A 17,402-nucleotide genomic window follows, 5' to 3' on the forward strand; every position below is an offset into this window, starting at 1 on the left:
AGGTTGGTCATAACTTTCCTTCCAAGGATTAAGCGTCTTTTAATTTCATGGCTGCAGTCACCATCTGCAGTAATTTTGGAGCCTAGAAAAATAAAGTCTGACACTGTTTCCACTGTTTCCCCATCTATTTCCCATGAAGTGATGGGACCGGATGCCATGATCTTCGTTTTCTGAATGTTGAGCTTTAAACCAACTTTTTCACTCTCCTCTTTCACTTTCATCAAGAGGCTTTTGAGTTCCTCTTCACTTTCTGCCATAAGGGTGGTGTCATCTGCATATCTGAGGTTATTGATATTTCTCCCGGCAATCTTGATTCCAGCTTGCACTTCTCCCAGCCCAGAGTTTCTCATGATGTACTCTGTATATAAGTTAAATAAGCAGGGTGACAATATACAGCCTTGACAGACTTCTTTTCCTATTTGGAACCAGTCTGTTGTTCCATGTCCAGTTCTAACTGTTGCGTCCTGACCTGCATATAGATTTCTCAAGAGGCAGGTCAGGTGGTCTGGTATTCCCTTCTCTTTCAGAATTTTCCACAGTTTATTGTGATCCACACAGTCAAAGGCTTTGGCGTAGTCAATAAAGCAGAAACAGATATTTTTCTGGAACTCTCTTGCTTTTTCCATGATCCAGCGGATGTTGGCAATTTGATCTCTGGTTCCTCTGCCTTTTCTAAAACCAGCTTGAACATCTGGAAGTTCACAGTTCACGTATTGCTGAAGCCTGGCTTGGAGAATTTTGAGCGCTACTTTGCTATATGTTTTACTTATATATATAGGTCTTACTTATCCATAATTAGAATTCAAATTTTAATTATCACGTAGTACAAGTTATTAATTTAGATTCTCTTCCATTATTTCAAGTGGAGGTTATTTTTATGATATTAATTTTTAATAACCAAAAAGAAAAAATACTAGTCCGCTCCACTGTCAGGCACTGTAGATGCAGCATCAAACGTTTCCACTTGGGCAGCTATGTTATCGGAGTGAAACCCACTGGAGCAGAATTATTGCGTAAGAGTGGAGAAAAGAGAGTAAGTGTCTGCATCTGGTTGTGGACATAAACTCAGGCAAAAATGAAAATGAGGGGCTGAGTTCAGCAAAGCACACCTGAGCAGGTGAGGGACAGAGAAAAATGGAAGGAAAAACACAATACCTGTAGCTTAAACCAAGGCCTTATTTCAAACAGCCTTTCTTAGACGCTTCAGTTGGGAAAACAAGGGAAAAGGAAATGAGGAATTTAAGTGATTAAGTTTTGCATGAAACATTAGTGTGTTCAAAGTCTCACATCTGCTATTCAACAGATGATTATCTACCTTCATATGATGAAACATTTATTACTATAGACAAACTATGAAGTTCACCTGAAACAATCTATAGGCTAGCTATCAAATTTCTAGAGGTTCAGTGAGGAAGCATTATAAAAATAATGCCTTTTTAAAAATTAAAAGTCCCTTCACTTCGTCATCATCACCACCTCCCTAAGTTACTATCGCTATCTTCTGTCAAATTATCAAAAGCACCTAGAACTGATTAAACTTTCAGGACAGTAAAGTCAGATGAGAAGTCAAAGTTCCCTGGGACTGTAATATCTCTGGCCCTGGTCTCTCCTGAGTCACTTTTTAGGCTCTCGAAACCTTAAGTAAACAAATCCAACAGCCAGTGAAAACTGACACACCCAGAAACTCTCAGCGAAACCCTGACTTCACAGTTCACAACAGACTGTCCTAGTCCCTCTATAGGTGGCTTTGCCTGGAGCTAAAGGTCAAAAGAAAACAATCGCCAACACCCTCACAAGTCATGGGGGGAAAAATGAGAAAAACAAGCAGCAGGCTTCCAGGAGAGGTCAGGAACACAGGCATCCACAGACCATACCTTCTGATTTTCCTGACTGCTTTGTCTTAGTACCTCCACTAGGAAAATTTCATCTACATTCCTAAATTTCTTCAAATATCAGGTGCACAGTATGCAAGAGCTAGGAGCCTTCCAGATGATCAGTATCTCCACCCTAGACCTGACCAGCAGGATGCACCCTCAACCCACTCCGCTCTGCTCCCACTGGCCAAAACCAACCTATCCTGGAACCAGAATCCAGGAGTCTCAACTAACCTTCATGGCAAGAAACAAATCTGCTCAAAGAAACCAAGGAAGGCAGTTTCTGAGGCTGCTCTCTCAAGAACATCATAACACAGCATTTCCAAGAAACAAAGCTTGGAACATCCCTAAAAACAGGTTAGTTAGCTATCAGTGTTACGACCAGGGGTCTTGGCCTCCTTAACTAAAAAAAAAAAAAAAAAAGATCACAGACAAGAAATTCAGGCAAGGCTTTACTGGGGCCCCTGCTACAGTAGGGGGAGCAAGAACAAATAACTGGTTCCCCTGCTTGCCTGATTCTTGAGGGGGTGGTGGGCTTAGTCTTCAAATGGAGTGAGGGTAGGGTGTATCCCAGGGTCGAGTCAGAGGGGTTGCCGAGGTGGTTTGCCCACCGCTTAGGTGGTGCTGTGTGCAGGGGCCTGTGCAATACCAGGCTATTGCTCCTGACCCTCTGCTTTTGCTCCAGGCTCCTCAAAAATAGCAGTTGGGTTTTTTGGTTTCTTTGTGTCCATTGTCCAGAATCTGCCCCAACTGTGCATGCATGCAGTTATTTTTAGTCCCAGATAATTCCTATTTTGTTGCTCCAGGAGAGATGTGTCTAGGTGCAAGCACTGCAGCAAAGGGCCCTAAGTCCCAGTTTATCTCATCAGTAACATGCATTTGGGAGGTATTTTTGGTAAGAGAGACTTTCTACACTTTCACATCATTTAGGAAGCCACCTACTGGTAGCATTAACAGTATATGCCAAAAAAAAAAAAACCAGAACCTGCTGTAATCTCTGCCTTCACTAAAGTATTTCATATATCTATGTTAGTGCTTGTGAGTCACCAGGCTGTTCTCCATGTAAAAGGTTTAAAGATTTCCCACCTGCCACCACCCTAAAAACACCCTTGCGGATCTTGACCGAAGACCCTGCTTCCCTCCAAAACGATTAGCAGGAAAATAAAAGCGAAGGGGAGAGGAGTTGTTTTCGTTCTTCAAAGCCACGTACGTTTTTTTGTCCCTCGTGATTCCTTAAAAGCCATTTCTGCTCAGGGCCTAGATCCACTTCTTAGAAACAGAAATCTGGCTTTTTACCTCGGAGTAAATCCATGTCCACTCACCCCACTTTATTAATGTTCAAAGTAAAACCTGAGGCCTCCACTTTTGCAATATACAAAGACAATAATTCTAAGAATAAAGTTTCACAAAGCACACTAGATCAAATTTAAAGGCAGATCTGGGGTGTTTATAGGGAAAAAAACACAAAACAAAGCAAAACTGGATGTTTACTGACTTTCATAAAACACTTACCCACTCTTCAACATTGGGAGGCTGCTCATCATAAATACGTTCCTTGTCCCACAGAATATTTGACTTGTCATAGCGGTTCATCTTTCTTCGAGTTTTCACAGCAAAGAAAATCATTAGAGCAAAAGCCACAATAACCATGAACCCCAGTACAATGGCAATGGCCTAAAAAGAGATTAAAGATATTGAGATATTTAGCTTTTAATTGTTTACTTTACTCCAATCCAACTCTACAAATACCTAAGGCCCTACTAACTAGCTTAACTGCTCTAAAACCGATACAAATGGTTACATTGTAAGACTGCAAAACCTAGCCCAAGCCACATGGGTTAAGGCTAGCAAAACACACAAAGACACACATACACACAGAGACATACACACACCTCAACCATGAGTCAATCCTTGGAATAATGATCCCTGTTTTAGAATTATAGAAAACTAGTTCTAAAGTCTGAGAACTAGGGGCCATATTTTCATAGAGGATAACGGCCAATAAATTAACTCAATCCCTGGCATACTTCTAAAGGGTTTTGAAAAATGTTATTCACAGAAGTTGTTTCAAATATCCAATCATGCTTACATAGTCTTGTTCATAACACATGCTTGGCTCAACTTTTTACACTGAATGTAACCTTCAGTCCAAAGAGAATCTGCCTTACCATAAATAATGCAGACATAATCTAACCAAGCTATAAATTAAAGAAAATGGGCTGATAATTCATTTAGTCTGTTAGTTTTCTCTGTTTTGGGTGTCTTTTGTGTACTTACTAGAAGGACCTGTGACAAGGAAACCCTACCTCTGACAGTTCTAGTGTCTGACAGGTATGTTACATGGTATACTGGCCTGGAGGCACTTAGAGTTGAACAGGTACCAGAACTCTGGTCTGAATGTCTGCTAAGAGGACGCTCTCTCTGTAGCTGGTCTAACAGTCATAACCTTTTTCAAAGAATAGAGGTTTCAGGTAGTCAGAGAACTAAGAAGGATGACAGTATGGTAAGACCCTCAGGCCTATTTACCAAATGTCAACAACAAATACTCTGAAACCTACATTTCAGTCTTCAAAATAATGGTAGCCATTGGAGAAGGTCTAGCCCCGAGAAGTGACTCATTCAGGTAAAGAACGAAAACTCCTGGGTCAGTGTAAGGAGAAAACAAAGCAAAAAAGGTTAGTAACTTAGAAACACTTTAATTAGAATGACGCATGGTTATAGAAGGCAGGCTTTACAACCGCACCTGTACATTTGAATCACCTAACAGCTTTTTGAAATACTGACTTAAACAACGAAAGTTAGCAAACAGTTTTAAAAGAAAGTAAAGAAGACCCAAGTAAATGGAAAGACACCCTATGTTCACGAAGCAGGAGACATTATAAAGATGACAATTCTTCTCCCAGCTAAGATTTTGAAGAATTGCGTTGATCTACAAATTCAAAGCAATCTTTCCAAATCCTAGCTGGCTTTTTTTTGCAGAAATGGGCAGGGTGATCCTAAAACACATATGAAAATACAAGAGACCTAGAATCTAAACCACAAAATCATGAAAAATAAGGACAAATTTGGAGGACCACCACTTCAAAATTGATGACAAAGCTGTAGCAATCAAGGAGTGTGGTACTGACTTAAGAACAGAAACACAGGTTAATGGAAACAAGTTGAGAGTCTAGAAATAAATCATCACATTTATGGTCAATTCATTTTTGACAAAGGCATGAAAATAACTCAATGGAGAGTTATTTCAATAAATAATACTAAGACAACTGGATATCCACATGCAAGAAATGCTGGACCCCTCCCTTACGATGTGACCCACGTTAACTCAAATGATAAAACTCTTGGAAGAAAACATCACAGTAAATCTTTGTGACCTTGAATTAGGCAAAGTGTTTTTAGACAACACCAAAAGCACAAGCAACAAAGAAAAATCAGATCTCATGGAAATGAAAAACTTTTGTGCAAAGAGCATCATCTAGATGTAAAATGGAGAGAAAAACTTATAAGGGACTTGTAACCAAATAAAATTTCTCACAACTCAATAATGAAAATCCAAATACCCCCACTAAAAAACAAAGATTCTGAATTACCATTTCTCCAAAGAAGATATACTAATGGCCAATAAGCCCAAGAAAATATCATTAGCTATCAAGGAAATGCAAATCAAAACCAGTATCACTTCACACTCATTGGCATCAGTTCAGCTCAGCTGCTCAGTCGTTTCTCTTTGTAACCCCATGGACTGCAGCACGCCAGGCTTCCCTGTCCATCACCAACTCCCAGCTCAAACTCATGTCCATCAGGTTGGTGATGCCATCCAACCATCTCATCCTCTGTTGGCCCCTTCTCCTCCTGCCTTCAATCTTTCTCAGCATCAGGGTCTCTTCCAATGAGTTAGTTCTTCGCATCAGTGCCCAAAGGACTAACTCATTGGAAAAGACCCTGACGCTGGGAGGGTTAGCATGGTTAGAATCAAACAGAAAAACAATGCTGCTGAGGCTGTGGAGAAATTGGAATCTTCATACATTTCTGGTAAATGTGTAATCATGCAACCTCTTTGGAGAAGAATGTGATAGTTTCTCAAAAGTTTAAATGAAGAGTTTCCATAAGACCCATCAATTCTGCCCCTAAGTATATACTAAACTCAAGTCACATAAAAACAGGTTTCACACAAAAGTTCAGAGCATTATTCATAACAGCCGAAATACAGCCAAATGCCTATCAGCCAACAATAAAGAAAATGTGGTATATGCACACAATGGAATAGCATTCAGCAATAAAAAGGAATGAAGCACTGGTATATACTATATATGGATGAACATTAGAACATTATTGCTGAGTGAAAGAAGCCAGTCATAAAGAAAACACATACTGTACGATTCTGCTTATATGAAATATCCAGAAGAGGCCAATCTCTAGAAGAGGACTAGTGGTTTCTGGATCTGGGGACAGTTAGGGAAATGAGGAGTACCTGCTCATGAGGATGGGGTCTCTTTCTAGGGCCAGGAAAGTGTTCTAAGATGAACTGTGGTGACAGTTGCACAACTCTGTGAATATACTAGAAACAAATGAACTGTACTTTAAGTGGAAGAATTAGATGGTATGTGAATTATACCTTAAAGGACACACAGCCCTTCTCTCAGATTCTGATTTAAACAGCAGTGGGGCCATGGCATCACTACTTTTTTAAACATTCCCAAGTGAATCTATTAAGCATCCCAAGATGAGAACCTCTGACCCAAGGAAAGAGGGGAGGAAAAAAACAAAACTACTCCTACCTCCTGGGGATCCACCACACAGTAGTGATATAAATATTGATCCACGTAGAGTCCAGTAGCTGCAGGTGTATAAAACTGGTTGCAGAGGGCATATATCTGTGAACTGTAGAGAGACCCAGAGGCCTGGGCAGTTGGATTGACTCCCATTATATAGACAATTGTGGCAATAAACATCATAATGCCCAGGACGGCGGTCACTATTATCACAGTCAAATAATACCTTCTTGTTCTAGATATGCCTGACCTTACAACGCTGGTAACAAATATCACCAATGCAGCAATGAAACAAAAGGCAGCCATGGACAGCAGGAATCCCTTTGCCGCTCTGGGATCTGTATAGCCTGTTCCATAGCCATAACCGTAGCCATAGCCAAAGCCATAGCCACTTCCGTAGCTACCAAAGGCACTTCCTGCATAAGGGTAGTTAACACCAGCTCCCATTAAGGTTCCATAGCCTCTGTCCCAGGCAAGAGTGGAGGCAACACAGGCGAAAATGGCGATGCACATCACGATAACAAGCATAGACAGGATCCGAATTACTCCGGGAGGAGAGGTCCATTTGTAGAAGTGGAGAATTTCATCTTCCGGGTAGAAGGAATATGCTGGCTGAGAGAGCATTGGTCGAACGTGCATCTCTCCACTATATATGTCATTGCTTGGTGTGTAGTGATTAGGTTTGCTGAAATGCACACAAAAACAATTTTAAGTTAGCACTTTTTAGCGGTAAGCAGAAAGAACATATAAAAGTACCTGGAATAATTTAAACAAACCGTTGGCAAAGGAAACTATTATTTGTACTGCCCCACTGCAGTGGGGCAATTTGTGTCTCCCCGCCCTTCCCAAATCAAGTATCAAAATCCTAACACTCAATGTAATGGTATTAGAAGGTGGGGTCTTTGGGAAGTAATTAGGTCATGAGGGTGGAGCTCTCATGAATGGGATTAGTGCCCTTATAAAAAGGGCCCTAGAGAGCCTGCTCACCCCTTCTACAATGTGAGGATTCAAGAAGTTGGCAGTCTGCAATCTGGAAGAGGGCCTCCACCAGCACCTGCCTTTGGACTTCCAGCCGCTGAACTGTGAGAATAAATTTCTGATGCCACCCAGTCTATGATACTCTACTACAGATATCCCCAGCAGACTCAGACACCCACTGAACAGTAAAGGTATCTGTGCAGACACATCAGCATCACCTGGAGGGTTTGCTGGCCCTCATCCCCAGAATTGCTTAGTCTGCAGGTCTGGAGTAGAAGTTTCCAGATGCTGCTGATGCTACATTGTGAATGACTGCTTAGTTTCTATGGAGCAGAGGTTCTCAAGTTCTACACTTGAGAATCACCCAGGGAATGTGTAAAATCCCCAGACAGAGCACTCCAGACCAGTTAAATCATAATCGCTGGGGATGGGACCTAGGCAGTTGAGAACAATGGCATCAATCCTTTCCCTTTGTGGATGGAGACCAGTTCCTTTAGACGTGACACCTGCACTGGCCCACACTGGTCAGTTTCTGGCTGCCTAGCTCTCTTCCTTAAGAAAGCATATTTATTCCCTTATTCATTTTAGCAGCTATTTACTGGAGCCGCCAGGCCGACACATCTTGGGCTCTGTGCCAGGCACTGCAAACAAAACAACAGACAGGAAAGCCTCAGTCCAGGCCCCTCACAGAGTGCTCCTCACCGAGTTTAATGTCTTACCGCCCTGCCCCTCATTGGCAGGGCAGTAAGACCTTAAACAAATTACTACGTGAGCTGCTGCCAGTTAAGGCAAGACCTACAAAGTAGATGAAACGTTAATGAGGGCTCATTAAGATGATGGCTAATGAGATCTTGAATCTTTTTTTATGAAAATACCCTGCGAACTCCAGTAATTTAACCATAAACACACAGCAGCCTGTAACAGACACACTAACGTGTGGACAACTGAATCTAAAAACTGTGGGCCCTGGGGAGATAAATTCAATTCCCAAAATGACTAAAGCCCCTTTTGTTTTTGCCCTTATTTCCACAAACCATCTTCCACATGCCAAAGGAGATAGCTTCCTACTGGAGGCTTCTCACCATGAGAATTAGATGAATTACCTGAGTATATGAGAATGAAAAGGAAATGGAGAAACTGGAAAACACTGAAAATGTGAAGAAAATTCTGTACCACATTCTACTTGGGTATTCGGGTTGTGTCCATTTAGGGCTGTCACGAACAGCATAGCTCTAACACAATCTCCTACTTAAATCCTGGTACACAAAGCCACTTTTTTAAGGGTATATACCCAGGAGCAGAATTTCTGGATCAAACTTTTAAAATTTTCAGCTCTACTAGACAATGTCAAACTGTTTTCCAAAAATGATTGTATCACTTATAATTCCATTAACTGTGTAATGTTCACAGAAACATTGCTTATGATAATCTCAAATTGGAAACAGTTTGAACATCTACCCAGACTGCCATGGAGGACTGTGGTAGAGCCTCACGATAGGATGCTACAGAGCTGTGCTAATATGGCAGCCACTAGCCCAACAGACAGATGGGACACTTGAAATGTGGCTGGTCCAGACTGAGACGTGCTGTGAAGGGCAAAACACACAGTGCTCGTCCTGTGAAGAATCTGACATCGGGAAGAGAAAACCCCAGTATCGACTACATACTTCAGGTGACGTGTCAGTAGAGGTTCATCAGCTGTGTGTGTTCACAGCTGATGGTGTGTGTTTGTTCAACACACCGCTCTGGTGGGAAATATTAATAGTGGGGGAGGCTGTGCATGTGTAGGGGCAGGGAAATCTCTATGTCTTCCTCTCAGTTTTGCTGTGAACCCAGAACTGCTCCAAAAAATAAAGATTATGAGGACATGGAAAACATACCAAGTGAAAGAATTCAGTCACAAAAGACCAAACATTGTAAGATTCCGTTTATATGACATGTCCAGAATGGACACATCCAGAAACAAAGTGGGCTTGGTGGTTGCCTAGTACTGGGGGGAACCAGAGAGTGCTACTGGACAGAGGGGTTTCTTTGGGAAGGGGATGATGAAAATGTGCTAAAACCGACCGTGGTGAAGGGATACACTAAAACCAATGGACCGCCCGTTCTAAATGGGTGAACCGTACAGTGGGTGAATTCTCTCTCAATAAACATGCTATTTGAAAACCTGACTACTGCCAACAGTCATCTAAACAAGGCACTGAGGACTTCCCTGGTGGCTCAGTGGTGCAGAATCCACCTGCCAATGCAGGAGCCATGGGTAAAAATCCCTGATCTGGGAGGATCCCACATGGCAGGCGGCAACTAAGCCTATGCACCATGACTGCTGCGCCGGCGCTCTAGAGCCCGGAGCCCCAACTCCCGAGCCCACGTGCCTCAACTACTGAAGCCTGAGTGCCCTAGAGCCTGTGCTCCGCAACAAGAGAAGCCCCTGCAATGAGAAGCCTGTGCACTGCAACAAGGAGAAGCCCCTGCTTGCTGCAACCAGAGAAAAGCCCTCTCAGCAGTGAAGACCCAGCACAGACAAAAACAAACAAACAAGGCATTACTATGGAAGCTTCATACCATTTTTTAAAAACAAATATACACACAAATATAAGCTCAGACTATATTGTAGCAACAATGAAAAAACAAGTGACAATGGCTCCCACTGCAGAAAAAACTGTCATCTTGGAAGTTGAAGGTAAGAGGGGAGCTCACTCTTCACTGAATACCCTTTGGTTCAATTTGATTTTACAAATCCACGTCATTTTATTTTTAAAGCAAACACGTAACAGATGAAAGTTTCAACTACACACTTTTTTTTAACATGTAATAGACTTTTAAAAAAAAAAGGAGGAACTCCCTGGCTGTTCAGCAGTTAGGACTGTGCTCTCACTTCCTGCCAAGGGCCCGAGTTCAATTCCTGGTTGGGAAACTATTAATAAAATCTCACAAGCAAGGCCTTAAAAAAAAAAAAAAAGAAAAGAAAGAATTACATATTTACTTACAATTCATCAGGTCTATAAGGAGGTGGACTTTCAAAAGGCCTGGATGACATGGCTGGTGTCAGTGGTCACTTGATCTTCAGGATGAGCACTGCCGGAGCCTCCTGAGATCAGCCAATCTAAGCAACACAAGTAGGGTAATGACATTACTACTGAGCTCGGTTTCCTTGCATCACTAAGAAAACGAATAACAGCAATCTCAAATGATGTCTCACTCCATGGTTATTTCTCTTGTCCTTCCCACTGTCATTTTTGCACATTAGACCATGAATTCTTTGAGCATAGGAAATCACTAGGGTAGGAATCATTCGGGCTTCCCTGGTGGCTCAGTGGTAAAGAATCCACCTGCCAATGCAAGAGACACAGGTTTGATCCCCGGGTCAGGAAGATTCCCTAGACAAGGACATGGCAGCCCACTCCAGCATTCTTACCTGGGAAATTCCATGGACAGAGGAGCCTGGCAGACTACAGTCCATGGGGTCACAAAGAGTCAGACACAACTTAGCAAGTGAACAACATCCTCAAGGAATCATCTGGCCTGGTAGTCCTCAGAGCACCTAACGTTATGCTCTGCACATCACTGGCATACGAATATAGCTTAAACTTGAAATTATAAGTTCCAGCAATGAAAATTTCACAAAGCTGTTGATAGTAATAGGTAAAAATGGTGTTTTAAAAAAACAGTCATTGAAGAACACAAAGATGTATAAACATAAATTTCTTAAAAGACATTTATTCTATCTCATTACTTTTCAAAGTTCATAGAAAATGAGAATGCATATGAAAATGCAAACACAGTTGTGTCTAGCATATTCTAGCCCTTCAATGTTAACTAAAGCATAGTCTGGTTTAAAAGTATGCTTCTTCTGTCATTTAAAAGGGTTACAAAAGCATCTAAGAATCTAGGATTGTGGACATTTTCTGCTTATCTCCTTTTCCTAGTCTTCAAAATGGAATATAATTTTCAAAAAAGAAAAAACATCAAACATACACCGTATGAGAGTCCTGTTCACTAAGAGAAAAGCAGAATAATTTTGTTCTAAAAATCCCTCAAAGCAAAAATTCCTGAACAACTGAGAGGCAATTTCACCTAATCAACAAGGATTTATTAAGTACCTACACAGCACCACAGGCGCGTGGAAGTTAAGTATGAGACCAAGTTCTCCTGAAGGTAACGCACCAAGAAAACAGCAACTGCAACAGGTGTTATTTAGGACTATGTGACTAAGAGCAGTTTGGAGATAACAGGGAAGACTTAGCAAGAAAGAATCAGAGGCCTGGGGGCGGACGGGAGGAAGGGCATGAACAAGATCTATAACCTGAGTAAAGTCTTTAATATTTTTTCTTTTTCAAACAAAAGGGTTGTGTAATCATATGTTACACTGTTAAGAATAGTAAATCAATTCAAACTCTTTAAACTTTGCTCTTTAAAATCAACAGCAAGTATCCTCCACACCCTTAAGAACAGTCAATCACAAATTTCTCAATAAAATATTGCCCAAATGTATTTCGGTAAAACCTCAAAGAAGAAGTATATTAAATGTTAGTAACACCAACATGATTAGCATAATTTTCCAAACACAGTGAGAGAAGACAACTTCTTCACATTCTTTTATTTCTAAAAACTGCTTTATTGAAGTATAACATAAAGAAAAATACACAAATCATAAGTGTATATGGCTCTGTAACTAGCACCCAAACACACACACACAGACAAGCAATTTACCCAAAAAGTTACAGTGCTATGAAAGAGAAAAAGTCCAGATTTACTGTCTTCCTAATTGATGCTTAGAAAAAGAACTAAGGAAAACTGAATTTAAATACTATTAAATATGGCACCCTATTTCTGAAGCTGAACATCAAACTAACACACTGACCTTAGAGGAATCTTACCTCTTCTATAGCTAGGTACCCCTCATTCAAGATTATGCCAAAAATTCCAGGCTCAATGGTAGCTTCTGAAAATTCTAAATCCAGACTCAGGCTACAGTTTTAAGCTTCACCAAAAATCCAGACAATTTTGCTTTCCAAACCATTGCCTGGATTCAGAGCTTAGCTGTCATGTCTCCCCTAAGAACGAAGATTTCAAATTGTGAAGTGAATACTTTCAGAAAGTTCATTAAGAACAAGTCATGGCACATTAACTTCATTTTCTTTTTTGAGAAGGTTACCAGACTGGCATATGAGGGGAATGCAGAGAGAATCCTGAGACTCTTGGACACATCCACTGGTACAGAGGGTAGGTGGGCAGATTTCTACTGGGCTGAATAATGGAGCCTAATTAGGATGAATGAATGCACCACTTCTGTCCACCTGGAGGGAGGTCTCTAGTCATGACCGCAGACAACATGGACAAGTGTATCCAAATTTGCAGTTGACAAGACACTGGAAAGGATAAGTAACTCATTGGCTACAAGTACATCAACATTGATCAAGGTCTCAGCAAGGCTGGAATGATGGACTAAAACAAACCAAGTGGTTTCAAAAAGCTCACAATCTGAGGGGACAAATCCTTCTTCTCTTCTGTGAGCATCGCTAACTTCCTGAGTCAAAGAGGGAGATAATCCTCTTTGGGATGGGGTAGTAGATAAGATAATGTATTAAAGAAGATGAGCAAAAGCATTTTCAGCAAGATGATTATGCTGAAAGTGAGAAATTTTAAGTGTTTAGGCACGTACGTGTACTATATTCATTTTCAAATATTGGTGGCAGGAATAAGTCATTTTAAAAATATAAAACTCAATTAAAAAAAAATAGTATGAGGACTAGATAAGGGAAATCTGGCTTAGTAACTATTCATTTTTAAAAGTGCATTTCCTTGGGTCTTCCCTGGCAGTCTGGGCTTCCCTGGTGGCTCAGATGGTAAAGAATCTGCCTACAATGTCCATAGGGTCACAAAGAGTGGACACAACTGAGCCACTTTCACTTTCGCTTTTTTCCCTGGCAGTCCAGTGGTTAGGACTCTGTACGCCCAAAGCAGAGGGCTGCTGGGGTTAGATCTCTGGTCAGGGAACGAGATCCCACATGCAGCAACTAGGACTCGGTGCAGGAAACAAGTACATTTCCTTGATCAGAATTTCAACAAAGCTAACAAGTTATTCCAATCTCAGGCATTATTTACAGAGTTAGTGCTTAGATCTACATATGATACAGTTATTAAAAAGAAACAAACTCCTGCAGAACCCTGAAATTTGAACATCATGTTCCAACTGGGTACCTCTTCAGGAGGTAGACTAGGATTGTTAAAGATCTAGAAAAACCATATTTTAAGACAAATGACTGGAAAAACAGGAAATGTTTGGCCTGGAGCACTCAACATTAGGAACCACTATGGCAGCCTTCAAAGAGCTGAAGAGCTGTCTTTGTAGCCCTAGAAAGAGTTCCTTAAGAAAAAAAAAAAAAACCTCCAGAGGGTCAGATTTCATTTCAATGTTAGGAAGTTTCTCCACACACCCTCCCAAAACAACAAATAACAATTTGACCTCATGCTGTTTCTGCAAAGCTTGTTTGGTATTTGGCGAGGTGGAGAGGCAGGACATTGGACTGCAGGGCTGACTTCTAAGGGCTCTTGCAAGGCAGCCTATGACCAAGTTCTAGGGCCATGACAATAGGAAAAAGGTCCAAGAATGTTGCCCAATGCCCAGCACAGCAACATTAACAGTATCTGGACAATAAGTGTATGCTGAGTGAAGGAAAAAGTAAAATGAGAAGTGAAAGGCCATAGGCTCTGGCAAACAGCTGAACTGGATGGAGTCAGGGCCAATTTGGAGTTGACCCTTACTGAGTATGTTAAACTTAAAGCCAGCTGATGATAAAAAAAATAAAAAGTTCTCTCTTTTAAAATGTTTACTGGCCAAAATAATCTCAGTAGATTACTGAGCTAAGATAAAAAGACCTGAAAATGCTGTGCTTCAAATTATTATTTAAAGCAAACTGTCAGTAAGTAAAAATAAATAAACATTGTATTTAAGGGCAGTCTGTTCCTTTTCGATCACGTTCCTTTCATGAATCTGCGTCTAAGGTGTTTTTAAAGTTGATATTAAATGATTCTATTTAGGTTATAGTCATATCATTAGTAAAGGATCTAAAATTTTGAAATTAGACAGATTTTGAAATAGACTAGCTCTGTGTCAGAAACCACATTTTAAATAAGCTCTCTAGATGATTTTTTAACCACACCATACATTTTGAAAATCACTCCCTAGAATAAAGATGTCAACTCAAGGAGGGCCTTGATCTTGAGGGTTTCCTGTTTAGAACACCCAAATCTCTACATAGCAGGCATTTCCCCATCAGTTCTCAGCTCAAATTTCACCTCCTCAGAGATGTCCTCCCAGTATCTCACCCCATCCACCAATTTATTTTCAGAGCAAATTTCCCCTTTAATTATTTTTTTTCTTTTTTTAAAACTACAATCTTCTCCAGTCCAAAAGGAATACCACCTTCCCAAGCACTTAAATGTCTGTCTTGATCTTCACTCTTATTCCTGATCCTTAGATCTAGTCCCTGGTACAGAGATGTGCAATCAATATTTGATTTAGAAAACAATAGCCCGTATTAGAGTTGGGATTTCAATCCAGCAGTGAATGCCTTGAAGTTCTTCACATAACTAACACCCAAGAAATAGAATCCTTCAAGTTCCACAAAAGTAGTTAAGTGCTTACAGTGTGAGGGAAAGGGAGAAAAAACTGTACAGGCATCACCCGGGGACTTGGTAGAAAAGCAGAATTCCAGGCTCCACTTTTGACCTATGAATCAGAATCTGTATTTTCAGAAGATCCTCAATGTGATTCTCACCACATTCAAGACTGGAAAGCACGAAATTACAGAACAGCTGCAACCTGGGGGCAAATTTTTTACAAAGGTGTGACCACCGTCTTTTTACTCCATTAGTTCTATAAATAGTAATACGGATGAAAAAATCCAATAAATATTCTAATCACGTAAGCCTTGAAATGCAGCTAAAGAAAACTTTCTTCTGGGAGATCTCTCCTTGGGAAGGTGAAGGACATTGGATCAGTTACTTTATGTGGCTGAAAGCAATCTTCCATCATTTTGAAACATAAGAAATTACAGCATTATCTTTAGAAGAAAACAGAAAGTTTTACTTTTACATCAAGCAAGATGGGGAACACTTATACGAGGCCATAGGGACTAGTCAAAAGTAGAGAATTCCAGAAAAGCTCCCCAAATCTGGTTCTCCACTGGAATATCAAGAACTGTCCCTTTAATAACATACCGTCCCAGAACCTCCCTGGTGGTCCAGTGGCTAACCCTCCCTGGGTTCCATCCCTGGGCAGGGAACTAGATGCCTGCCACAACTAAGACCGAGTGCAGCCAATTAAATATTTAAATATATATATATATATTCACTTTCCCTGGTGTTTACTCAGGACTTCCCTGGTGGCTCAGACTGGAAAGGCGTCTGTCTACAATGAGGGAGACCCGGGTTCGAGCCCTGGTTTGGGAAGATCCCCTGGAGAAGGAAATGGCAATCCACTCTAGTACTATTGCCTGGAAAATCCCATGGACAGAGAAGCCTGGTAGGCTACAGTCTATGGGGTCGCAAAGAGTCGGATACGACTGAGCGACTTAATAAGACCTAGCTTTTAGACATGCTGGGATGATTAAACGACTTAAAGTACAAAAGGCTTTTATCACAGTGCCTTACACACAGGAGGCAATGCTCATCAACTTCCTGAATTTCCTAGAAGTTGTGGAAATATCCCTTTCCTCGCCTCCACACTCTAACAAAAGAGGCGCCGAGTAACCAAATAAATGCAAAACGACAAAAAACGACAGTGCTGCTGCTTTGTCTGCGGAGATATCAATTACTGTGGTGCCACCTTTTAAAATGTCTATTTTAAAACACCAAGAACAGAAAATATTAAATGTGTACAGTGCAAAAGAAACAGTGCTACACTAGGGAATACATAAAAAGTTTGAGAAATCTACCTCCCTCTGGGAAGAAGTCGTTTTCAATCACAAAAAAAGGGACTAGTCCCTTAATGGGGAAGGGTTTCTCTTTTCCCGGGATTTCAGTAATACACCTGTTGTGCGTGAGGGCCACACACTAACCTGGAAGGCTGCCTCCTCCCCGTCCCGGGTCATTTCCCAGGTGAGCAGGTTGCCCGGCCAGCTCCAGGATGCCGCCCCTCTCCCCCGACTCTGTCGCTTCACTTGGGACACTAGACAAGGGGCTCGGGGCTGCTCTCCCAACTGCAAGGGGCATCTTGACCCCTCATCCCACCTGCCCGGCACAATTCCTCCAACGTAGGCAACGTGTCGGCGGCGCGCGGGGCCGGCCCTGCCCGGGGTCGCACCCCGGGGCCGGCGGTCTGGCTAGGAGCACATGCCGGTGTCCAGGAGCACACCGGGCAGTACGCGTCCTAGCTGGGTGAGCAGGGACCGCCCGAGGCAGGTCCACCCACCTGGCGGCGGCCTTTAGGTCAAGGGTGAGAATCCCAAGCATGAGTGGCTTCCCTGGAAATACAGCTTCATTCGAAATTAAATCCCCGCCCCGGCAGCTTAAATCCACGCGGGCTCGTAACAACTCCCCAACAAGGGGGTTGAAAACAGCCGTTCGGCCCACCCCAGGACTCCAGGAATATTGCAGGGATTAAACCCTGCCACCCCTTCTCCACCTGGGATACCCAGAGGGGTGAGATGGGGGCGGATAACAACACATTCCTCCCAGAGTCCCAGCCGCCCCGCCCGGGCCAGCAAGCGGCCCCTCTAGTTTCATCCCTCAAGCTCAGGCTCTGTCCTCAGGGACAAGCGTCCCCACCCCG

The 17,402-nt window shown here is 41.9% G+C and overlaps 1 protein-coding gene across 5 annotated transcripts in view; it reads right to left on the minus strand.

Moving 5' to 3' along the window:
* OCLN (occludin) overlaps positions 1-17,402 on the minus strand; it is a 46,689-nt gene that overhangs the window by 28,468 nt on the left and 819 nt on the right. For 3 of the 5 annotated variants that reach the window (XM_010853579.1, XM_010853581.1, XM_010853580.1), the window contains exons 2-4: positions 10,615-10,730; positions 6,653-7,331; positions 3,387-3,548 (exon numbers count right to left, since the gene is read on the minus strand). In XM_010853579.1, the coding sequence (XP_010851881.1) occupies positions 3,387-3,548; positions 6,653-7,331; positions 10,615-10,664 (891 nt within the window). In that variant the 5' untranslated portion in view covers positions 10,665-10,730. Of the gene's footprint in view, positions 1-3,386; positions 3,549-6,652; positions 7,332-10,614; positions 10,731-11,042; positions 12,716-17,042; positions 17,387-17,402 lie in introns of those variants that run through there. The other 2 variants (XM_010853583.1, XM_010853582.1) reach the window with 2 other exon arrangements.

Source organism: Bison bison, unplaced genomic scaffold, assembly GCF_000754665.1.
Source record: "Bison bison bison isolate TAMUID 2011002044 unplaced genomic scaffold, Bison_UMD1.0 scf7180017864329, whole genome shotgun sequence".
NCBI classification, from domain to species: Eukaryota; Metazoa; Chordata; class Mammalia; order Artiodactyla; family Bovidae; genus Bison; species Bison bison.